The sequence below is a fragment of the Xenopus tropicalis genome, chromosome 10 (genome assembly GCF_000004195.4).
Source record: "Xenopus tropicalis strain Nigerian chromosome 10, UCB_Xtro_10.0, whole genome shotgun sequence".
NCBI lineage: Eukaryota > Metazoa > Chordata > Amphibia > Anura > Pipidae > Xenopus > Xenopus tropicalis.
In genome coordinates, this window is record NC_030686.2 from 28,296,643 (window position 1) to 28,322,136 (window position 25,494).

General features: G+C 38.9%; 1 protein-coding gene across 4 annotated transcripts in view; it reads right to left on the reverse strand.

Moving 5' to 3' along the window:
- The window catches only part of slc38a10 (solute carrier family 38 member 10), a 59,559-nt gene extending 36,851 nt beyond the window's left edge, over positions 1 to 22,708 (reverse strand). For 3 of the 4 annotated variants that reach the window (XM_004916362.4, XM_002940088.5, XM_004916360.4), the window contains exons 1-6: positions 22,028 to 22,707; positions 20,383 to 20,500; positions 13,965 to 14,010; positions 9,251 to 9,344; positions 6,913 to 7,056; positions 2,202 to 2,326 (exon numbers count right to left, since the gene is read on the reverse strand). In XM_004916362.4, coding sequence (XP_004916419.2) covers positions 2,202 to 2,326; positions 6,913 to 7,056; positions 9,251 to 9,344; positions 13,965 to 14,010; positions 20,383 to 20,500; positions 22,028 to 22,117 — 617 coding nt within the window. In that variant the 5' untranslated portion in view covers positions 22,118 to 22,707. Of the gene's footprint in view, positions 1 to 2,201; positions 2,327 to 6,912; positions 7,057 to 9,250; positions 9,345 to 13,964; positions 14,011 to 20,382; positions 20,501 to 22,027 lie in introns of all 4 variants that reach the window. The other variant, XM_004916361.4, reaches the window with a different exon arrangement.
- Between the last annotated feature and the right edge of the window lie 2,786 nt (positions 22,709 to 25,494).

Below are 25,494 nucleotides of genomic sequence, written 5' to 3' on the forward strand. Positions count from 1 at the left end.
GAGCTGCTCATTGATGTAAGTGACCAGGGTGGGAGCTGACATATCCCAGGAAGGGTAAAGGAGCTAATTTAAAAGGAGAAGTTTCCAGCAAATCTGAAAAATTAAAATAAAAGTGAAATTTAATATACTTATTATGTAAATTTTTATACAGCATGTGTACCATTCTCTATTCCAAACCCCATGACATCCTGAAAGCTGTTGCCTTCTGTCCAGCAAATAACATGTAAAAGAAGAATACGTATTGGCAATCCTGCAGCAGCTTTTGGTGGTACCATAGTGCTGTACGAAGGTGTGCTTAGGGATAAAGAAAGCTGAAAGTTTCCAGGGAACATGCTCTATCCAAACTAAACCTTAGTACAGCGCTAGGAAAGAAAGTTAATGCTTCCCAAATTTGAAGGAAAAGTCAGAACTGGAGTAAAACCAGGAATCAAAAAGAAATTAAAAATAAATCGTTGTCCAAGTCAGTGTAGCCTTCAAATGGTTTTTCTCTTGTGCTTCAGAAACCTATATGTACAGTATAACATCATTGTAAAGTAATATCTGGCAAACAAACATTCACTTTGTAAAATAAATGAACCACTACCCAGTAGGTTGGACATAAGTGAATCAGGATAAAATAAGACTTCAGCCTGAATAAAGCTAGAAAATCTGCCATAGACTTAAAAATACCTACCCCCAAGTGTTGCTCTCCCACACAACTGTGGTTCATTATGCTGCGTTAGTATTATTAACTACTAAGACACTGAGCACAGGAGCATTGGCACACACAAGTCCTTGTCAGTGGGAAGGCAGGGGGCACGTTTTAGAAGTAAAATTAGAATGGGAGTGCTTATTAAAGTGATTGTGACATATTCCTGATAAAGTTGGAAAGTGTCATTATCACTTTAAGAAGCAGTTCCAAATACTTAGCCTAACATCAGTGAAAAATTGATTCCACCAGATTTTCTGCTAATTTTACTTAGCGAAACAGCATCTAAAGTCTGGGGGCCCAATTTATCAACTCTAGTTATCTTTTTTATGACCAGCAAAAGCAGTCAAACACATTTGGATGCTCTAACACCTTTGCCAGCTCTGATAAAAGTGTCAATTTGTTAAAAACCTTTCAAATGTAAAGAAAATGTCCTGGATTCCCCAGTTCTGTCTTTCATATATCTGCCCCTCACAGCAAGCCTCACAGGAGAGTGTTTATTAGTTAAGGTGCTGAGAGACAAGTGCTGCTTCCCCCCCTTCCAAACAGAGCCCCTAATGTAATCACTCTAAAGGTTCAGGGTTTGTGCAATGGGATTCTATACACTCACTGGAGAGAGTCTAATGTGTATTGTGATGCAGCCCAGACGTTCTGACACTGCAGAAAAAAATGCCTTTAACTTACTGGAATAATGCACAGAGAAAGAGAAAAGAGAGGGGTGCTCAGGAACATAGACAGATGCAGCCGGTGTATTCCAACACAGAATCCCATATGGTCAGGCTGGGAATAATTATGGTGTTAACCCCTTAAGTGCTGCAAAATGTGGCAAAACACAGGTTCCTTTGTTTGATAATGCCTTTAAAATGTCGCAATACACATTATATGGGTTAATCCTCTTTCAAAATACCCTTAGACTGAGCATATGTTATTCTCTGTTGGGCATGGTATTTTTAGCCAACCGTGATGCCTACATATTTTTGCCCCGAAGCAAGACTACACAGGCTGTGCATAGGAGACTGGATTAGAAGTCAGGGGTGCCCAGAAGGAAGTAATGTGTTCAGGGAATTAGATATCTAAGCCAATAGGGTAGAGAATGAAATTGGAGTTTGTGCATAAACAGAGAATTGCGAGAAAGACCGTATAAGGAAAACTAAATAACTGATCTATAAAAGGAAGACTTGCATTTTAGGGGCATAAATGAGTGAAGATTATGCATTAATTACGTGTTAACATTATTTCTGAACATCCACACTCTAAGTAGGGATGACAGTTGTTTTATAGTAAACATATTTGGAAATACTGGGATAAGGTTATTCTGCACAGTGAGTTCTATGTTCCTGTTCATACAAATGACTGGGCACTTTCATTTGCACTGCTCTTAAGATGACACTAATGAAGATCCTCAGTTGCAAAGTGACCATGAAAATAGTAGATCCTTGATCCATGGTCCATAAGTGGTAAGAATTACATCCCTTTAACCAATCAAACAGTAGCAGAAAGAGAAGATACTTACGACTGGCAGGCAAACGACATGCCGTAGATTGGAATGCAGCGGAAAACACCTTCCCAGCGCACATAACTTACATGCTTCAACCACTGGCCACTAAAAAGTCCATGTTTAAAAGAGGACAGCACAATCTGCAGACAGAACACAGCAAAGAGACTCAGAAGTTAAGGGGACATGGAGACTGGACAGAAATTGTAACATGCATTTGCTAATTTTTTGGACATATAACGAATCCATAATTTATGCATTTGGCAGAAAACAGAATACTCCATTAAATATCATACCAAAGAATATATACAAAATGTTGTTGTTGCTTTATGACATTTGCTTATGATTCTTTAGTCACAAGTCTGCTGAACTTATTACAGCAGCTCACAGTGGGAACCCTGTATATACCACCACCCTATACTTTAGGGTTCCCCTACATCAATAGTCACAAAACTGCCCTTATATATCTCCTGTATTCTCTCCCATATCCATTTTAATAAGCTTACTGATACACGTGAGTCGTTAAATCAGGAGTGCATTCCTCCTTGGATCGTACAACAAATAACACTGGTTCTTGTCGAGCACAGATGGTTTTAGAAAAAGAGTGCAGGTTGTACAGTTCACTTAAATAAGATGGTAAACATCAACCTGAATACATGTGAGCACAATGCATTATATAATTGGCTTAAATAATTTAAATCTAGACAAACACCTCTGTTACTTGCAAATAAGTGTACTATGGGTGCTGGGAGTGGTTACCCTCAAATACCTGTGCACTGTCTCATAGATTTTTTTTTTATCTCTAAAGGCCTGTCAGCAAGCCTAATGAAGAAAACAACAGGGCCAAACATCAGCATGTAGGGGTCTATAACACAAATATTATATCATTGCCAACTGCTCATGCCATGAACCACACTTTGAACACAGTTTTATATACCTACTTATCTTTCACAACACTTGCTAGGAGGGATGTTCTTAAAGAAAGATCCTTATGAAACCAGTAGAAGACACATGCTGCCAAACAGTATCACAAATACATTTTTAAATATTTATCTGGCAAGTATCATCTCTGGAAGGCAGGCCAAATAAGGAAACAAAGCCATACAAGGCAAGTCATACAAACATGCATTTGTTGAGACATAATTGAAAGTTGAGATGCTGCCTTGTGAGTCATGGCCCTCTGGCTAATTTTGAATACCAGCCAACCATTACCAGGCCCTAGGACAACAGAAAAGACATTTTGGTTGGCTGGGAGCTCTCCCAGACTCCTCCAGTACCCTGCTCTTCAAAGTGCACCCTGTATTTCTCATTTGTGCTTTAATAAAATCCAGATTAAGCTAGGGACCTTTTTTTTACTTCTATCACTCATTGAAACTGTGTTTGTACAACTACAGCTGATTAAACAATTGCAGTAGGGTACCAAACTGTAAACCATATGAAACAATTACCTGGAGTGAAAGGTATGCCACACCTTATGTTTTTATCCAGCTCCTTTATAATTTAGTTGTGGAACATTACTGTACTGACAGTTGGAAAGTACTCTGTGACCACACAAAATAATAGTGCCTCTGATGAGTTCCAAGAAGTTCTAAAAGAAAGTAAACTCCTATTTTTTATTTTACAAAAGGTCACCCAGCTCAGTATGGATTCATCTCTCGTTAATGTGCACAGATGATGGGCAAATGAAAAGGCACTTGAACTTGACCTATTTTCATTTTGGGCTTTTGTTTACTCAGAATTTAGTGGGCGTGGGACATGCCAGCATAGCAGAACAGCAATGGCTTGTGGAATGATTCACATCTAACTGCCTTTACAGCAAATGATACATAGTACATTGAAAACAAAAACAGGTATTTCTACACAGGTGTGGCTCGTGAGTTAGTTAAGTTCAAGCTAACAGTTGTTTTTTTTATCCTTTATTTATGTTGTGTTGCCATATCCCACAGAGCTTTACAGGCTTTATTCATCATTCATCATAAAAAGATACTGGGCCAGAATAGCTAACTAATTAATTGTTTGCAATGTGTAGAAGAGAAAACATTTAAAAGGGGTGATGTTAGGAATATGTGTTTCAGAAGCTAAACTGATTAATATAACTTTCTAAAGTTTCATAAGAAACAGAAGCTATAGAGAAGTTGATATGGCTCTGGGAAAAGAAGAGATTAACCATGGCAAGGGTGGATGAGAGATTAAGGCATCAGTGCTACAAAGTATGCTTGACTTCTCAAAGATGGATGCTGTAGTTCAGGTGCAAGGAATAAAACCTCATTATAGCCACTACATAATAGTGTAGGCACTGGTTTCCTGAGCATTAGGTGGGTTTTCTAGCAAGCAAGCCAAAGATATTAGCCTTGCAAGATAGAATTCTTCAGGGACACAGAAAAGGATTACATTAAAGAGAACTAAACCTTAGGCTATCCTCAGCCCCACCTTCACCTGTCTCCACTGCCCCCTCCAAGATCTCTCCCAGCAACATCTATTCCATTCAAATGTTTCCCAGTGGGTGGACCTAGCATAAAACTGCAAAGTTGCAGAGCAGATTTCACATGCCCATCTTCCCTGTCTTCAGATTCTTTGCAGGAGCATGCACAGTTCTTTCTGCATCCGAAACCAGATTCGACTGCACATACTCCTGCAAGACCTGTATTGGAGAATTGACAAAAGAGGATCTGAAGACAGGAGAAGATGACACCTTATAACTCCACTGAGAAACTCTGCAGTTTTATGGCAGGTGCACACAGATGGAAAGTTTTGTAAGAAAGCTTTGAAGTGGGGGAAATGGATGAGCTAGGATTTAGATCTTCTCTAATCAGTATTACTGCAGCATGAACACAACAGAGATGCACTGCTGCAGGGTGAAGTGGGAAACATGCAGTTAGTGTGAAGACAAATGCTGGAACATACAAATGACAAGCCTGGTATTTGTGCTCAGCAAAAGAAAAAAAGGCATGTACAGTACAGAAGATCATAAAATGGTAATTATATGAGGTAAGCTAACAGAACTGAAGTCGAATAAGGAAAGAGAAGATGACACTTAGACTACAGAAGACAAAAAGTTAAGAAAACAGAAAAAAAACTGTGTGGGAATAAAATGTAGGAAAAGAGAATGAGACAACATAAAGGTAATATTATTATTATTATTTATATAGTGCCATCAATTTACATAGCGCTTTACAGAATAGAGGGGTACAAAAGACAGAACAGTTCATGTACATATAAACAATTCACAAAAATGGTGTGCAGTTACATTTGGATGAGGATCTGAGACACTAGGGGGAGGGCCCTGCTCGCAAGAGCTTACATTCTAAAAGGGAGGGCTGAGACATAAGGTCAGGGTAACTAGTATGGCGTTAGAGTTTATGTAGGTGTGTAAAGTGACAGTAAGTGCGGAGCGAGAGGTGAAAACCGGTGGTTAGTGAATGTTTGAGGGAAGATTTGGGGTGCTCAGTGAGTAATCACATTTCTGAGGGTTTAGGTTATAGGCTTGAGTGAAAAGGTGAGTTTTAAGAGACCGTTTAAAGGCTTGGAGAGTATGGCAGTGCCTAATGGGATGGGGAAGAGCGTTCCAGAGGATGGGTGCAGCATGTGAGAAGTCCTGGATGCGAGAGTAAGAGGAGGTGATGAGTGAGGAGGAGAGAAGGAGGTCATGTGTAGAGCGAAGGTTATGTCTGGGAATATGTTAGGATCAAGAGAATTGGAAACAAAGAACAAAATAAAAAGTGCCCTAAATTGCACACACGGTAATGAGGCAGAAAAAGAATAATAGTTGGGCCTATTTTTGGATGATAATGCCAACCTAGGCGGAGCAAGAACCACCATACTGATAAAGGCCTGAATATTTGTTGGGGTTTTGATTTAAGCCTGAGTAATTGTTGGGGATATATCTGTGGATAGGTTTTTAAAAAGCAGGTGGGGTTTCAATAAGCGGGTGTTTGACATAAACCTTCCATATCCTGTAAGACGCTCTGTGACAAATAAGCAGAACACTAAATAACACTCATGCTCTTTGTAGTTGTACAGCACTGACCTAAATTATAATTTTTAGTAAGGTTTTAAACATGGAAGAATACTTCAGGCAACACACAAAATGTAGTTGTAAGGCACAAAATTTAGTGGAAGCCACGATTTATCACAGACAACATAAAGTCCTGTGTGTCATTGCCCTTAACTTTTAGCTTGATGCTGTAGACAATTATATTCTGCAATTGTCTTTATGTTTAAATGTAGTGGTTAATTAATTTTTTACATTTTTTGTTCTGCATCTTACAGGCTTGGTATTTTAACCAATACCTGCTGGTTTGGGATTATTATACCATAGCAACCAGGCAGAACAAAAGATGAATATTAGATAGCCTGAATAGAGATATACCCAATAAAATATAAGAATTATTAAATTTAAAGACTCGTAGTTGACCTGTGTTCTGCCTGCCAGAGTCAGTGATCCTGGCAACCAGATAGCATTTTTAGCTGAAGGTCAGAAAGATGAAGGCAGATAATCTGAAATCTATAAAAGAATCAAAAAAATGAAAAGTTATTTCCAATAGGTCCATCTATACCATACTAATAGCTGATTGAAAGTTAAACTTCCCTTATGCAATATCAATATACATTCAGTTCATAATTATTTCCCTAGTATAACGAAATACATTAAAATGCAGTTACTCTAAAAATATGTACCATTTTCTGGCTAACTGATAAACACCTCCTTGTTCCTATATTAATAACTTACCACAAACATGAAGACTGTGTAGAACATAAGAGCCATAGCACTGAAGGACTGAATGGAAGCCATCATGTTCCGCTGTAAGCTGAGAGGGAGGACAATACATAAGGAGACTGAAAACAGAAGGAACACACGAAATCCTTCAGTCACCTAAAAAATTAAAATAGGGAATAAGCAGTTATAACAAATGAATTTTTTACAAAATGCAGTCTATATAACCATAAAACAGAGGCTTCAATTTCTTCCTAGCAACCTACAATGGTGTAAACATAACTGTTCCCCTTAAAGAAGAATATAAGTAGGTGTTTTACTGGCCATCTGGAAACCTGCAGGGTTGGGTGCGTTAAGGTTGGTACAATGCTATTTTAGTGGGTTGCAGGCCAAACTAACAACCTCACCCTGCCATTGACATCATAACCCTCCGATTCCTCCCATTTCTTTCTGCCGCCCATTTATGTACATTCTAGTGCACAATAACGGAAAGCTCAACCTATCGTACACTTGTAAAAGTGTTGGGTGCTTAAAGGGATTCTGCCATGGTTTTTATGGTGTACCTTTTATTTCTAAATTACACTGTTTACTTAGCAAATAATTCACGCCAACAAATGTATTTTTTGTTGTAGTATTGTGGCGTGTAGGTGCCATCTCAGTGCATTTTGCCTGAGTCTGAGCTTTCAGAAGGAGCCAGCACTACACATTAGAACTGCTTTCAGATAAACTATTGTTTCTCCCAAGCCAGACTTGGATTTCTTACTATTGTGTGATATTCTGATATCCACTGGGAGCTGCTGGGGGGGGTGATATCACTCCAACTTGCAGCTCAGCAGTAAAGTGTGACTGAAGCACACGACAAGTCACATGACTGTGGCACCCTGGGAAATGAAGAATATGGCTAGCCCCATGTGAAATTTCAAAGTTAAATTTAAAAAAAAAAAAAAAAAAATCAATTTCAATGCAGTATTCTGCTGGAGAAGCTCTATTAACCAATACGTTTTGCCATGACAGTATACCTTAAACCAGAAGACCTCTTCCTTGCATGGGGGCAATACATCAATGTAGACAAATCCAGAAGAACACCAATAGTTTAAAACTGCGTTAAAAGTGTGGTTTGTTTAGCCCATTTACATCCAGAAAAAAAGGGCAACATTTCGCGCCCCTCTGGGCCCCTTAATAAGCCTACTGTATTGCACAAGGGAAACATTATATAAAGAGTAAGTGGGAGGGTGAGACTATCTTTTCCCCTTGTCATCCCCGGACAAGTGTGTTACATACCATGATCCTTTTACTGGCAAAAAGTATGAGTTGAAACATTTTTTCACATGCAAATCTTCATTTGTTATTTATCTACTAAAGTGTCCTTGTAGTTTGATTTATGTTGAAATACAAATACACATACAAATGTGTGAAATATATGTATAATGGACACTGGATTCAATTTGGGAGATTGATTCAATTTAATACTATCCTGTTGATTATTTATGTAACACACTATTCAGGGAATGATATCATTTGGGGAGGGGGAGGAAACTGTTAATTCTACCTCCCCCACTCACTCTTCATATAGTCTTTCCCTTGTGTGACGCAGTAGGCTTGATAAAGGACCGAAACATTGCCCTTTGTTTTTGCAGATGTACATGGGCTAAATAAACCACACTGGCTGCCTGATGTCAGAGTAGTGGGCCAGGTATATAAGTATTGCACCACACTGATTTGTTTCGGTCTGGATAAGGGAGGGTTGGGAGGGGGGGCAATTTATCAGACACACCTCAGAGACTGTAATTGCTTGATTTTGCAGTGCTTATGTTTACTTGAAACCACACCGGCCCAGGGTAAGAATTTAGAAGCACCATACTCCTTTCTCCAAAGATTCTTTAAAACCTGCCCTAATCTTTGGGCAGATATCGGTCGTGCAGGCCTGTCTGAGGGCCCCATATATGGGCTAATAAGCTGCAGACTCAGACCCTGGCAGCTATTATCAGCGCCTGTAAGGCCACCTTAAATCTGCTAAAAATAATTTAAAAAGTAAATGACCTTATAAGATTGTTTGCACAAATATGGATTTATGCAGCTTAGTTTTATAGGATAATTTCATATAAATTCTAGTGGTTATATAAAATGTTAGTGTGAAACCTTTTATTAAAACAGAAATTCGGTGACATGAGCAACTGTCTGGCTGGTGACGCAGGAAGTGTAGAGGGGCCAACCCACACAGAGTGCTGCTGAAAGAGGAAAGCAGTGTGCAAAAAAAAAAAAAAAAAATTTGAGCGTGGCACCAGTTTTTTTGTACTTTGCACACTGTCTTAGACATTGTAAATGATCCCTACTAAATCCCAAACCAACTTACCTGAAGCCCAAGTAATCGAGCGAAGAACGAGGAGCCAAGGTCACCAATCACAACGTAGAAAGCAATGCAGGTTCCTAGCATTAGCCCAATCATACTGCAAAATAAATTGAAAAGAGATGAAAGGGATAAATGCTACTTTAAAAAAAAGGGTAGGGTTGGCAATACATAAATTCATCCGATTTCATTTAGTTTAAGTCTGCACATGAAAAAAACCACTTTTGTTTCAGAAGCCTAAGTTTAGCAAAATAAGCCAATTTTAGCTTCAGGGGAAGAGCAAATAACTGATAATCCACTGAAATTACAGGTGTTTTACTAGTGGAGGTTTGTACAAACAAACAGATGTCAGATGTCATTCTAAGCTGTCTACACTCTCACAGGATAAACATCGTCGTACAGAACAGGTCTTCTCTAAAGAAAGGCTCTTTTCACTAAATGATAGAACAAAATGTGATTTGAGTCTATACTAAGCCTTTTCATTAGTTTAAAAAAAAAAAAAAAAACTAACTAAGCTGTAAAACTCCAGGCCTCAAAGACCATAACAAACCAGTATCTAAATATATCTCAGTTAATAACAGAAGTATTTAGCAATTTAGTTAATTCACCCTAACCTTAAATAAAAACCCCTTACCTGGTCTCTAAGGCTATATACCAGGGGTCCTCAAACTTTTTAAACAGGGGGCCAGTTCACAGTCCCTCAGGCTGTTGGGGGGCCGGACTATAGTTATCCCTCAAACTTTGGGGGCCGTATCTGGCCTGCGGTCCATAGTTTGAGGACCTCTGCTTTATACTATATACCCGCAAATATTAACTGATCTCATTCTCAGCAGAGGAGATTAAAGAAAAATGTGGGGGGAAAAGCCTTTAAATGTGATCAATCATACCACTGCTGTTACCCACATACTGAATAGCTGAAATTTCCCTATTTACCTTGTTTAGCTCAATAAACTAGAAACACTGAGATTATAAGCAAATAACTGGTTATCCTTATCTAATTTGGGACCCCCTGTGTTCTTTAGGCTGGGTCTTCATTATCATGTGATATTAAAATAGAACATGAAAACAAGGTACAGGTATGGGATCTGTTATCCGGAAACCTGTTATCCAGAAAGCTCTAAACTACAGAAAGCCTGTCTCCCATAGAAGCCATTTTAATCAAATCATTTAGATTTTTAAAACGGATTTCCTCTTTCTCTGTAACAATAAAAAACAGTATCTTGTGTTTGCTCCCAACTTAGATAAAATGAATCCTTATTGGAGGCAAAACAATTGTATTGGGTTTAATTAAATTTTTATTGATTTTCTACTAGACTTTAGGTATGAAGATCCAAATTATGGAAAGACCTCTTATCTGGAATACTCTTGGTCCAGAGCATTCTGAATAAAGTGTCCTATACCTGTACATGAACTGTTCTAGGCCAACTTTTAGGTTTTACACTAAAATATGATTGATTTGAAAAAAACATACATACATTTATGCAGCTTAGATGCAAGGCAAAGGATTAAAATTATTGTAAATGGTTGGGATTTAAAATCTAATGATATCATAAGAACCTGTCTTCATTCTATATTATACTATCTACATCTGGACCCTGTCCCATAGAGAAAATAAGGATTAAATGATCCTATACCACCAGGCAAAAATATGATAATCTGATTTATCTGACTAATGTCCTAAATATAAGGATAAAATAGGCTCATGCTTTCTGGTCTTATCTGGTAATTCATACATTCTGGGGTACAGTCTTCAGGCTTCTTAGAGGAAATGTTTGCTCTCCTAAACAATTGTTCCCCTAGAACTCTGTCTGCTAGGAATAGCAGGCACCCTACAACTTGGGCCATGTTATAGTTGTGCTGCTCACGTTATTGTACAATACCAAAAAAAAATATTTTCAGGCATTGGAAATCCACTGACCAAGCTTCCTGTACAATTATGGGAAAAATTGATAAACACCACCCTCCCAAGTCAGAATTTGACATATCTGGCGAATTGTTGATTTACATTTAACTCTTCAGAAAATAGCAGAGTTTAATTTCTTAGCCATCTGGGTAACAGGTGTCTGGATAATAGATCCCATACCTGCATTGTAAATACTTGATGTATGTTGAACAGCAACATTTCAGGGTTTACCTTTACAAATAGATTAGGCGCGCACTCCACAGGATCCCAATTTTGGTAACACGAAAAAGCTTTATTTCATGTTGTTAAAAAGTCTGACGCATTTCATGTGTGAAATAACGAAATCATAGACACCTATACCTTTAAGTTAAGCTTTAATATGTTACAGAATGACGAATTCTAAGCAACTTTTAAACTGATCTTTGTTATTTAATTTTTGAATTATTTGCCTTCTTCTGACTCTTTCCAGCTTTCAAATGGGGGTCACTGTCCCCAGCAGCCAAAAAACTATTGCTCTGTTATTGTTACTTTTTATAACTAATTTTTCTGTTCAGATCCTATCCTATTCATATAGAATAAGGGTTTGCACACAAGAAATACAAGCACAGTGGTAGTATTAAAAAATATAGTCTTTTATATAGTATACAAAATTTTTTTTAACAGCAGTCAATTTTAAGTGCAAAGTTACAAAAAGTACATAGATTAATAAGATAATACATACCACAAAATGTGCATAGGCAAAAGGAGACACACAAGTTAGCGGATACACTTGCCAAAGATGAGAATTACCCCAATGTTTCGGCAAAGTGCCTTTCTCAAGGGGAATCCTAATACTACCACTGTGCTTGTATTTCTTGTGCGCAAACCCTAATTCTATTTAAAATTACTGTTCTTGGTGCCCTATATGGGGGTACTGTTTTTGGTTTTTTTTTTTGCACCAAATATCTATATTGTTGTTTTTTTTGCATGCTGTGAGTGCCCTCCATTTATGTATATTTCCTATCCTATTCATATACCAGTCTCTTATTTAAACCACTCCCTGGTTGCTAAGGTAATTTAGATCGAACAATAGAAAATTAATCCAGTTTAAAATGGGGTGAACTAACCTAATAAGTGGCCCAGGTGCACACACCTCACTCCATCTTATAGGAAAGTTTCAAACCAAGTTTTCTCTCAATAAGAATAGGTTGGCACAAAAATACTGGACCAAAAAAAGATTGTGGTGCATAAGATTAAGTGCCCCTTAATGCACAAAACACATCAGGCTTTAGTTTAAGATGTTTTTTCTCTAAATAAAACTAAACATGTTTTAACTGCACAACAATCCAGTGGTCCAGTTATTTTGTGCCAACCTATTCTTATTGAGAAAAAACTTGGTTTGAAACTTTCCTATAAGATGGAGTGAGGTGTGTGCACCTGGGCCACTTATTAGGTTGAGAGATAACCTGGTTTGAAGGTAATTTAGAATCTAGCATATGTGTTTCAATTTGCTGAGCCTTTGGGCCAAATAACTTGAGTGCTGCTGTTCAGCAAAGAAAAGCAAGTGATGTGTGGTTTCTTTTTATGTTTTTCTCTTAAATAACCACAAAATAAAGTTTTATGTGTTTGCTAGTGACTCAAGGAAGTGTCAGACAATGTAAGGGTGAATTGGGTTTAATTTTTTTAGACCTTCTTCAAGGTGTCTTCCAGGTTTTCTATCACATAGAAAAGATTGGCAGGTGGGGGTTCAATTTAGATGTCAGTCAAGACTGGTTGGACCACTCCAACAAATCTCTGCTAAGAAAACAAGCTGCCTGTCAGTACTGAGCCAAGTTAAGCAGACTCCAATTCATGATAGTTCCTTTTAACATAGATTTAAAAATCTTACAAAATTTATTTTAGTTTGTGGAGAAAAGGGCAAGATAAATCTTGTCATTATACTGCTGCTGCCGAGGCACACTTGTTGCACTGAAATTATATGGGTAGTTAAACTTTGGATTAACTATTAGTATGATAAAGACATTTACATTATAAAACTTTTTGCAATTAGTTTTTATTTTTTGCGGTATTTAAGTTATTTAGCTTTTTGTTCAGCATCTCTACAGTTTGGAATTTCAGCAGCTATCTGGTTGCAAGGCTCCAGTTTACCCTAGCAGCCATGCAGTGATTTAAATGAGATTGGAATATGAATATGACAGGGCCTGAATAGAAAGGTGAGAAAAAGTAGAAAAGTAATAAAGTAAAAAAGTAACAATAACATTGCAGCTTCATGTAGCAATAGTTTTTGGCTACTGGGCTCAGTGACCCCCATCTGACAGCTAGAAAGAGGAAGAAAATAAATCATTAAAAAAAAACAAAACTATAAAAATACCAATTGAAAAGTTGCTAAAAATAGCAAATTAAATAACATTTAAATAAAACTTAAAGAAGAACAATCCATTTAAATATGTCATACTATTTGCTTAGTGTACCTGCAACAATCACTAGGACCCCATGTTAATAAATGGCTTACAGTGGGAAATAAGCAAGTCTCACCTTCCATTTTTTCAGTGCCAGAATTTACTCCACTGTATTAATTTAACTGGAAAGAGCCTATCAACTTGCAGCAGCAACCAGGTCTAGACTTAACCCTAGGCATTTAAAAAGAGGCCCATTTAATTTTCATAAACAGCCCCCCACAGGCCAAATACATATAGACTGTCTGTGTCATCTTACAGGAGCCCCTCTGGCATTTGCCAGACTCTACAGTCCTGGCCTGACAGCAACAATGGTTTTTAGATAAAAGAGTAAGAACAACCATTTAAAGCCAAATAGCAATATAAAAGCATTTCGCATTACCTGGTTTCCACCATCATTTTTCCAGCCTTTCCATAGGCGTTAAAAGCTGAAGAAAAAAAAAGAAAAGGGTGTTACTGGCTGTGGGATGTGAGCTGGAAGAAAACAGGTCACACAGTTTGATAGTTTGAAGAATATGAACATGTTAGATTAACAGAGACAGCAAAATAAGCTTGTGAAGGAATGTTAAAACTTTTAAAGCTTGACTATCCCTGCACTATTCTATATGGATCATTTACAAACACAGCTACTCACCTAAAAGTTAGAAAACAAAAGCAAAGATCTTATTGGTTGCTATGGGCAACATCACCGATGAATGTTGGCTTACATACTGTAATCAATATGCCCTTAAGTGAGATTGTGTCCATTGCACATCTGTAGCTGAATTGTGGACATGTGCATCTAGTGACACCTGGGGACACCCTGAACATTACACGCTAATGCTATTTTAATGCCATGTGCTAAAAGTGGCCCAATCTTCTCTCTGAAATTGTTAACCTAAAGTTGCACCTAATTTACAAACGCGCAAAGGCAATTACTTTTATTTTAATGAATTGTGGGAAAAAACAAGAATATATGTGTCTGAAAATTTGCCTTTGCCCACAGCGCTACTTTATATAAAAATAGTCCATACTGAGACGACTTCTTTTTTTTTTTAGACCTTTTAGTTGTGGGCTTAAAACGGGATGTCCACACAAAATACGCAGCAGTTTTAAAATTTTATATACATACACTTGCAACTGAAAGCAGTATGTCTCTTTCTATTCTCTGCACTTCTAATTCTAAATCTGGAGACAATGCAGCAGAAATCACAGTTGGATTCTGCAACATTGTTTCAGGATATAGAACCAACTCTAGAGAGCAGATAACCAATTGCAGTTACATTTAGCAATAACGTTAAAACCGCTGAAAATGTTTTTATTAAAGGGATTGTTTACCTTTGCAGACATATTTTTACACCAAAAATAAGTGCTCCTTTGCATGTTTCCATGAGTTTTCTAAAATTTATTTTTGTTTTAAATAAAAAAAGAATTGGCAAAAAGGGCGTTCAGCCAACTCATGGAACTCATTTTAAAGAGGTGTGTACTGTGTAAATAAAAGCACGAGGTATGGATTGAGCACATGAAGACCATTAGGAACTGACCATACGTGAAGGTTAAAATACTAGTTAATGCCTTTTAGCAAACAAAACTCAGTTTTACAGAAAGTCTGGGAATTAGGCAGGTGCCACCAGTGCTTTGGCACCAAAACTAGATTGCATTAGAAAAATGTACATCCATATATTTTAGGTTTACAACATTATTGTCCCCTGAACCTCTTTGGATGAGCTTAACTACAGGTCACGAACAAGTCCCTCTAGACCAGGGGTCCTCAACCTTTTTTACCTGTGAGCAACATTTGAATGCAAAAAATGTTGAGGAGCAACGCAAGCATGAAAAAATTTCTTAGGGGAATGATGATTGCCAGACTACAGGAGGCTCTGCTTGACAGTGTACATGGTTTTTATGCCTCCAAGTCTTGTCTTTAAGTCAGAAATTCAAAAATGAAAACCTGCTTTGAGGCCTTTGGGAGCAACATCAGAGGGGTTGGTGAGCAACAAATTATGAATCTGCAATGGGACACAGAGATAGCTCTCTGTGTGCAAAATAAAAATATACAAATATGTTATACATTCCCTTTGCAACTGCAGGGAAAAGAGCATACCCCACATGCAAGCCTAACCCTTATCCTAGTTTAAGAAAAATAGAAACAACAGAATAACCTAAAGGCTGTACAAAAGTAATTATGGAAAGACTGCCAGGGAAGGGGTTATGAGCAGAAAGGAGTAGCTTTTGGATGTGAATGCATACATTTGGCACCAAAGCTTAGTGCAGTAATAGCAATGTGGACCAAATGCAATGGGTAACAAAGGGTAATCTACTGAATTCAAACTACATCAAAGCAAGTGAAAAGCAGCAGGGACAACACACTAAATTTCCACAGCTTGCTTCCCATAGTAAACTTGGCAAGTATCATTCTTTGGCAATAATCATAGGCATGGACTATTTGCAGAATTTGGCATTGTAATGATCCAGTGGGGGTGCTGAACTGCCTGTGTTGGAACAAAGCCACAATTAGTCAGAGGGCCATCATGAACAGCAGCTTAATAGTTTTGTGAGCTTATCTGGCCCATCAAGTACGATGTCCCCAGGTCTCAAATGACACACAACCCTTGCCTGCCACCACAGCCCAAATATTGCGCTCTTCATAGCACAATTACAATATCCTCATTTTCCTAAACATAAGGCAAGGCTGTTTTTGATTTAGCCTTGTAGTAGCATCTAATCTGCAGGGGAATTACCATCTTTTACAACAGCTAATATGTAGCATCATCTCACTATTATACTGCAGGAAACTTGCTTTAAAATAGCTAAAAATACAATGTACCTCAGTTACAATTAACAGCTTCAGTATAGGGTATAGGGTCTGTCCTTTGTTTTTTTTACTTGTTTATTAATGACCTGGAAGTGGGCATTGAAAGTATGGTTGCTATTTTTGCTGATGACAAAATTATGCAAAACTGAAAGTTCCATGCAGGATGCTGCCACTTTGCTGAGCGATTTGACAAAATTGGAATATTATAAATTACTGTCTTGCATAAAAAGGGCATTAACTCACCAGATGAAAACATTATTATGCCTCTTTATAGGTCTGACTTTGAGTATGCAGTACAGTTTTAGGCAACAGTCCTTAAAGGACAATGAAGGTTAATATAAATTAAAAGTAAGTCTAAAGGCATTCTTTTTAAGTACTTACTGCATATCTAAATTCCCAGATCCCTGCTTGCTTCTCTGAGATATGGTGCTGGCAGCCTACAGCAGTGTGAAGCCTACAGCGAGATCACTGAAATCTCTCTCCCCTTCCTGTAGGCTGGCTGGAGGGAATGAAACACTTGCAGTATGAAGCAAGGAGGGAAAGGAAGGGAGAATACCTTTTTAGAGATGGCTGCCTGTTCTAGAAAATGTGAAGCAAGTGTGACTGAGTAAATATTTGATAAGGTGAGCCAAAAGTGTGGCGTTTTTACTAAACAATAGGAGGACTATTGGGCAGTATGCTTTTTAAATTTTGACTTGCATTCTCCTTTAAGAAGAATATTAATGAGCTGGAGAGAGTGCAGAGACTGCAACTAAACTGGTAAAAGGGATGGAAGATTTAAACTATGTGGTTAGACTGTCAAGGTTGGGGTTGTTTTCTCTGGAAAAAAGGGGCTTGAAGAGAACATGACCATGTACAAGTACATTGGAGGAAATTATGGACAGGGAGTGATCTTTATTCCCATACAAATGATCAATGTACCAATGGCAACCCCTTTAGATTAGAGCAGGGGCCCCCAACCTTTCTTACTCGTGAGCCACAGTCAAATGTAAAAAGACTTGGAGAGCAACACAAGCATCATAAAAGCACATGGAGGAGCCAAATAAGGGCTGCGATTGGCTATTGGGTAGCCTCTATGCACACTATCAGCCTACAGGAGGCTTTATTTGGTAGTAAATCTAGTTTTTATTTAACAAAAACTCGCCACCAAGTCAGGAATTCAAAAATAACTATATCTGGTTTGTGGGTACTGAGAGCAACATCCAAGGGGTTGGTGGCAACATGCCACTGGTTGGGGGTCACTGTATTAGAGGAACAGAACTTTCATTTAAAGCAGCGTAAGTGGTTTTTCACTGTGAGGGCAGTGAGGCTGTGGAATGCCCTTCTGGGTGAAGTTGTGATGGCAGATTCTATTAAGGGTGAAGACACATGGAGCTACTTAGTAGCAGCAACTTGTCACAGCTACTAAATGCCAGAAAATACCCTGCCATAGATAATACTGAGAACTGCAACTGCTACAAACACACAGAGATTAATTACTAGCTAATGATCGCCATTTTATTATTATTTTTATTTTTTTTGCTGTGACAAGTAGCTCCATGTGTCTTCACCCCAATGCCTTTAGGAGTGGCTTGGATTATTTAATTAATAAACATAATATTCTATGTATAATATTCTATGTATAATATATATATATATATATATATATATATATATATATATATATATCAGTCCTGATGGTGTCTGCACTCCAAGGCTTTAGTATTCTATGGGGTGCACAGCCAAAATTCAAGTATTTAACATGAAATAATCTGTGGCCGGCACACCCGTAAAATTCAAAAAAATCTTTTTATTGAAGACTCATTGTTCAGAACCAACGTTTCGGTCCTCATTAGGACCTTTATCAAGGATAAAAATGAGGACCGAAACGTTGGTTCTGAACAATGAGTCTTCAATAAAAAGATTTTTTTGAATTTTACGGGTGTGCCGGCCACAGATTATTTCATGTTATATATATATATATATTATATATATATATATATATATATATATATATATATATATATATATATATATATATATATATATATATATATATACGCATGTTTGGTGCAAATGCTTTCACTATGACTTATATACAGACACTAACAATTCTATTTGTGTGCCTAGCAGTGAGCCTACAGTAACTAAATGAGGTCCTAGGACAGTAAAAGTTGAGGAGATCAGTGATCAGTAACTTGACTGCAGTGCAGTCACCTGTGTAAACTATCCCATACTTTACAGTGACTTTCTGGCACGCTGACCATGGTAAGGGTTGAGGCAGTCATCTGGTGAACTATGCCATATACAGTGGAGGAAATAATTATTTGACCCCTCACTGATTTTGTAAGTTTGTCCAATGACAAAGAAATGAAAAGTCTCAGAACAGTATCATTTCAATGGTAGGTTTATTTTAACAGTGGCAGATAGCACATCAAAAGGAAAATCGAAAAAATAACTTTAAATAAAAGATAGCAACTGATTTGCATTTCATTGAGTGAAATAAGTTTTTGAACCCTCTAACAAAAAAAAACTTAACACTTAGTGAAAAAACCCTTGTTTGCAAGCACAGAGGTCAAACGTTTCTTGTAATTGATGACCAAGTTTGCGCACATTTTAGGAGGAATGTTGGTCCACTCCTCTTTGCAGATCATCTCTAAATCCCTAAGGTTTCGAGGCTGTCTCTGTGCAACTCTGAGCTTGAGCTCCCTCCATAGGTTTTCTATTGGATTAAGGTCCGGAGACTGACTAGGCCACTCCATGACCTTAATGTGCTTCTTCTTGAGCCACTCCTTTGTTGCCTTTGCTGTATGTTTTGGGTCATTGTCGTGCTGGAACACCCATCCACGACCCATTTTCAGTTTCCTGGCAGAGGGAAGGAGGTTGTCGTTCAGGATTTCACGATACATGGCTCCGTCCATTTTCCCGTTAATGCGAATAAGTTGTCCTGTGCCCTTAGCAGAAAAACACCCCCAAAGCAAAATGTTTCCACCCCCATGCTTGACGGTGGGGACGGTGTTTTGGGGGTCATAGGCAGCATTTTTCTTCCTCCAAACACAGCGAGTTGAGTTAATGCCAAAGAGCTCTATTTTGGTCTCATCAGACCACAGCACCTTCTCCCAGTCACTCACAGAATCATTCAGGTGTTCATTGGCAAACTTCAGACGGGCCTGCACATGTGCCTTCTTGAGCAGGGGGACCTTGCGAGCCCTGCAGGATTTTAATCCATTGCGGTGTAATGTGTTTCCAATGGTTTTCTTGGTGACTGTGGTCCCTGCTAATTTGAGGTCATTAACTAACTCCTCCCGTGTAGTTCTAGGATGCTTTTTCACCTTTCTCAGAATCATTGACACCCCACGAGGTGAGATCTTGCGTGGAGCCCCAGAGCGAGGTCGATTGATGGTCATTTTGTGCTCCTTCCATTTTCGAACAATCGCACCAACAGTTGTCACCTTCTCTCCCAGCTTCTTGCTAATGGTTTTGTAGCCCATTCCAGCCTTGTGCAGGTCTACAATTTTGTCTCTGACATCCTTGGACAGCTCTTTGGTCTTTCCCATGTTGGAGAGTTTGGAGTCTGCTTGATTGATTGATTCTGTGGACAGGTGTCTTTTATACAGGTGACTAGTTAAGACAGGTGTCCTTAATGAGGTTGACTAATTGAGTAGAAGTGTCTAACCACTCTGTGGGAGCCAGAACTCTTAATGGTTGGTAGGGGTTCAAAAACTTATTTCACTCAATGAAATGCAAATCAGTTGCTATCTTTTATTTAAAGTTATTTTTTCGATTTTCCTTTTGATGTGCTATCTGCCACTGTTAAAATAAACCTACCATTGAAATGATACTGTTCTGAGACTTTTCATTTCTTTGTCATTGGACAAACTTACAAAATCAGTGAGGGGTCAAATAATTATTTCCTCCACTGTAACTACAGTGACGGTGCAAAGAATCCCTAATTAATTACAGATTTGTTTCTAATAGAATAAACTCAATAAAAACCACGTTTCTTTAAGCATATTTTGGTTCTCACCAAGGCCAGCATATGTCCGACGTTTGCTGACACTGGCCGATTTCACCAGGAACATGCAGGACTGGTGGGTCATCCAGGCGCACAACATAAGAAGCAGAGTGCCCAGGATTATGCCACACTGCAAGGAAATAAAAATACAAAGAACATATTATTCAGTGGTCAGGAATCTAGTTCTGGATTCAGTGCTTCCTTAGAAATATACATGCCAATATAAAGAAATATAAAAATACATGCATACACACAATCTTCTTATTTTGTAAATCTATAGTAGACATAGCAGTACACATTTGCTTTCACTTTTCTTCTACTTAGAAACTTATTATATTATTGCAACAAAATAGCGAATAAACACCTGATAAGCATCAGCCACCAAAACAAGTATGCAACAATTAACAGGACTTCACTGGACATGCTGCAAATAACACAAAACGTTTTATTCCTCTGGCTGACACTCAACTACTAGGAGACAGTATGATTAACATTTACCGGAAAGCAGAAATTAACAAATAACTACATAAACAGCTTCATAACGGCAACCCTGCAACAGCTGTAGAGCACAGGTTTTAAGAATATGTTCTATACACTAGATAGTGGGATATTCATAGGTATTAAATACACATAATATTCATAATACATTTAAAAAAATCTATGAATAACCTATAAAATATATCCTTATATATGGCCCTTAGTTATGTCACTTGTATTGCATGACTTACTGAAACATGTCTAAAGTCTAAGTCTAAAGCTGGCCATACACGCACCGATAATATCGTACGAAACCTCGTTTTGTACGGTTCGGTGCGTGTATGGCATGTTGGCGAGTCGACCGATATTGCAGGAGGCTGCTGAAATCTGTCGACTCGCCGATCGGCCAGGTTAGAAAATTTTGATCGGGCGCCATAGAAGGTGCCTGACCAAAATCTGCCGTCAGGGCTGAATCGGCAGAAGGAGGTAGAAATCTTATTGTTTCTACCTCCTTATCTGCTGTTTCAGCCCTGAACGGTGTGTGGCGGATCTCGCCACGTGTGTGGCCACCTTTAGGGCTCTGGCACACGGGGAGATTAGTCGCCCGCGACAAAACTCCCTGTTCGCGGGCGACTAATCTCCCCGAGTTGCCTTCCCCTGCCATCCCACCGGTGAAAATGTAAGTCGCCGGTGGGATGGCACACACGGCGGTGCAAAAAAAAAAAAGCCTGGCGAGGCAACTTCGGCGATATGCACGAAATCGCACCACCGCGTGTGCCAGGGGAAGGCAACTCGGGGAGATTAGTCGCCCGCGAACAGGGAGTTTTGTCGCGGGGGCGACTAATCTCCCCGTGTGCCAGAGCCCTTATAAGGGTGAAGACACACGGAGCTACTGGTAGCAGCTATTTGTTGTGGCTACTAAAATAGACAATGCTGATCATTTACTGATAATTGTCTCTATGTGTGTTTAACAGAGGCAATTCTCAGTATTGTCTATGGCAGGGGATTTTCAGTAGCCATAACAAATAGCTGCTACTAGTAACTCTGTGTGTCTTCACCCTAAGAGATAATATACCTCTAGTTTTAAAACATGATGAGGTTTAGTACATTATATAAACACCCTTTTATATTTTACAGCACAAACACACACAACATATAAATATGAATACCTCACACTTACCTGTTTGAAACAGAATGGCATTGTCAGCACACTGACCCCCACAATGCTGTTGACTATGTTCATTATAAGTCCCCAGTTGGACGCTGCCATGATTGCTTCACTAATGAGTACGTATAGATATTTAGATAGATAGAATTTGGTCAACGTGTAATGCCACGAAAAGAAAAAAAAAAGTTCAAAAGAGTCTAAGTGTTATATAGTTCATTCACAACAAAAACGCTGCCAACACGAAGGTACAGGTAATGTCATTTTGGGGAAAGACAGTTCCCATTGGGTACACGAAGGGGTGATTGCAAGCGATTATAAAGTCCACAATTGACAACTGGATCCACATGAGCCGGCAGCAGCAGGCCAGCCATTGGGATGGGAGTTGAGAGTCATGCAGGCACGGTGGGTTTCGGGGGGCTACACTGCGCTTGTATCCCCAGGCCCCTCACTGTCAGTGAGCTTGAGATTCCGGAAGGGAGGGCGGAAGTTAGGGTTCCGGCATGTTCTCTCCTCTATACAGCTTTCTCGCTGTCGGTTTTGTCACAGAATATCTAGTGCCGGTAGAGCCGCGCTGGGATTGAATATACTGGGGAAGAAGTTCAAACTCCTATTATTTATTGCCAATATCCTTGCCTTGCGTTTCATAGAGAATCTCGAACCCACAAATCTCATCACGCGAGACTGTGGCATTTCTGTTCCACGTAAGCGCAAGTGGCGCGTCACACAGCAGCCGTGTGGGAGTGATGCACAGACACAGGGTACATTAGCCTTACTACTTCGTAAGCTGCTAGTTATGGCGCTTACACTGTGTTTTACCTCAGCCCTCACCTCCCTGCTGCTTTTGTTAGACAACAAGGGAAGAAAAAAAACCAAAACACTTTCGTTTCGGACGCCAACCATGTTCTTTGCCGGGTTGGCGGTTTTTCTGCCAAAGTGGGCTACTAATTTAAAGCCCTGACGGGTTTCTAGAGTGCAAAACCGCCAAGGTACAGTTTTAGGCTATTTTTTGGAGCTTTGGCGGGTTTGTAATTTGGAAACTAGTTTGTATCTAACAATTAACCTACAGCTAGGATAAAAATAAAACTACACTACCCAACATGCAATTGGACAGTATAGACAGAGGTTCTGTTTTGTATTCATTTAAACTCTTTCTGGCTAAACCTGTCTGTTTTGCAACCTGCTGCCTGCTCTATAGGGTATGTGATTGTAATTACTTTATAATGTGATGTTTCGGCAGTTCTGCAGTTGATCATTAAACTATAACTCTCAGGATATCTTGGGGCTCCTGAGAGTTGTAGTTCAATGCACCCATATGTATATTATGTCTGGGGTTAATGCAGCATTCTGAATCCATTTCTGTAGTGACTTCCCAGCTGGACTGGGCACAGAGGGAAGGGAATTTTCAGCCATCCCAGTAACTGAAGAGGGGGCACAGGGCATGGGTAGTGATTATAAGCTTCAAAAAGGCATATATACTTTTATTTTTTTAGATTTTTTTTTTTTCATTAAATATATTGGGCTACTTTCAAAGTGACTTTTGGCTAGTTTTGGGCTGGTTTTAGAACTGACTTTGGCTAGTTTGAAAAAATAAATCTGGCAACCCTGGTTCTTTGCCCCCTAGCTCCCAATATGTCCTGAAGTCATTTATATTTTCTGTTTAGAACTCCCACTTGTGTCAGGGAAGTGGAAGATGTTCTTTTAACAGTACCTCTCTTCACCCGAGCCTCTTCCTAAATCAACTAAAAACAGCCTTGTGAACTTGGCCTATTTTATTGGGAGTTACCCGATTTGGCCCACCTCCCTCCGAACGCCTGTCATTTTAAAGGGGACCTGTAACCCTAAGAAATAATTCCAAATCCTTTTGAACCAGGTTAATAGAGCAAAATAAACTTTACTTAAACTATTTCAATTATCGAATTTATTTACCCTTCAGTAGTAGTCACAGCCAGCAGGCCGGTGCAATTTTGTGTACACTGTTATTAAGGCAAGCTTTGTATCACCCCAAAATCTTATGCATTTGCCATCTAGGTGATGTATAGGAAGTGCTGAATGGAAAGTTAAAGTTATTTTATTATATTGTTATTAAAAAACCTGAGCTGGCATAGAGGTAGGGCTCAGATTTTTAAATACATTTATAACAGGTATAGATGATTTAATTAAAAAAAAATTGTGTTTTGTGTTTAATCTTCAAAGGGCTTTTATTATACATCTTTGTAACCTTGCTTCATCTATAATTTTTTAGTAGTATATAGTTTTTGTGCAAACTAGGACCAAAGAGATTTCAACTTTGGAATAGTAGCATCCAGGCATCCCAGAAAATGTCATAACCCGTGAGTGATGTCACCGCATATGTGCATAAGTGATTTAGAAACCGCTGGACCCCCATTGCACATAGCACATTTTACTTCTGCACAGTGTTTCTTTGCAGGACAGCTGGAAAATCTGGAAAGATAGAAAATGGCACAAAATGGTAGAGTGATGAGAGAACAGAGGAGGGGGCCGGAAATCGGATAATTCCCAAACAAATAGGGGGTGACAGGTCTGGGACCAGGTGAAATTGTCATCTTTTTAGATTTTTGTATTTTGAGGTCCCAGTATTTTTGTGCAAAAAAAAAATTACTTTGAGGTCTAATCAAATTGTGGCCTTAGAGGTAACACATCTTCCTCAAGAGAATGATGGGAACAAGATTGTTATGTAAAGAAAAAAAGTTCAGTGAAACTGTGTTGACCAAAGGCCTAACAGCAACAAATTTATAGGCTACACACCCCTCAAGCAAATGCTGATATTGCATACCTACCAAGTGATCGGCTTTTGCCAGGATTGATTTATGGCCCCCAGCCAGCAGTCCCACATTGACCCTAACATCAATCCCCATTCTATATAAAGCATGGCCCCTGGAGAGGAGGGAGATCATGGATTGCACTGGAATGTTTTAGAGGCCAGCGCTGTGTCTGCTATGAAATGCTTGGGGGCCACAGCGTGTCAGTTGTCCCAGTTATGTAAAAAAGGGGTGTGTTTCTGTTAACGTGGTATTTTTAGAGTGTGGCTACAAAGTTGACTTGGCTATCATTTTTACAGCCGCAGTACACACGGCGGGTAATTATGTACATCTCAGTTTTTCAAATATTGGGACATATTAAAGTGCAGAACGAGAGAGACAAGGGAGTCTTAACACTTTCTTTAAACTTAACTTCCCTTTACTTCTGGATATGCCTTTCTTTCCAGCTGCAATTTAATTGGATCCTTATGACTATTTTTCCAATCTGACTGCAGCTCATGCTATCATTCTTTTGGTGATTTTCATTTTCTGGACTGGAGCATGGCAATGGGCATCATAGGGTTAACCCCCCCTTCTGTGATAGTGAAAGTGATAATATAAAAAGGGCTCCACTTTCACCTACTCACCGTCTTTCTAACTACACCCCCTCCCTCAATTGGGATTAGGAAGCCTTGCCCACTGCCATGCTCCAGTCCAGAA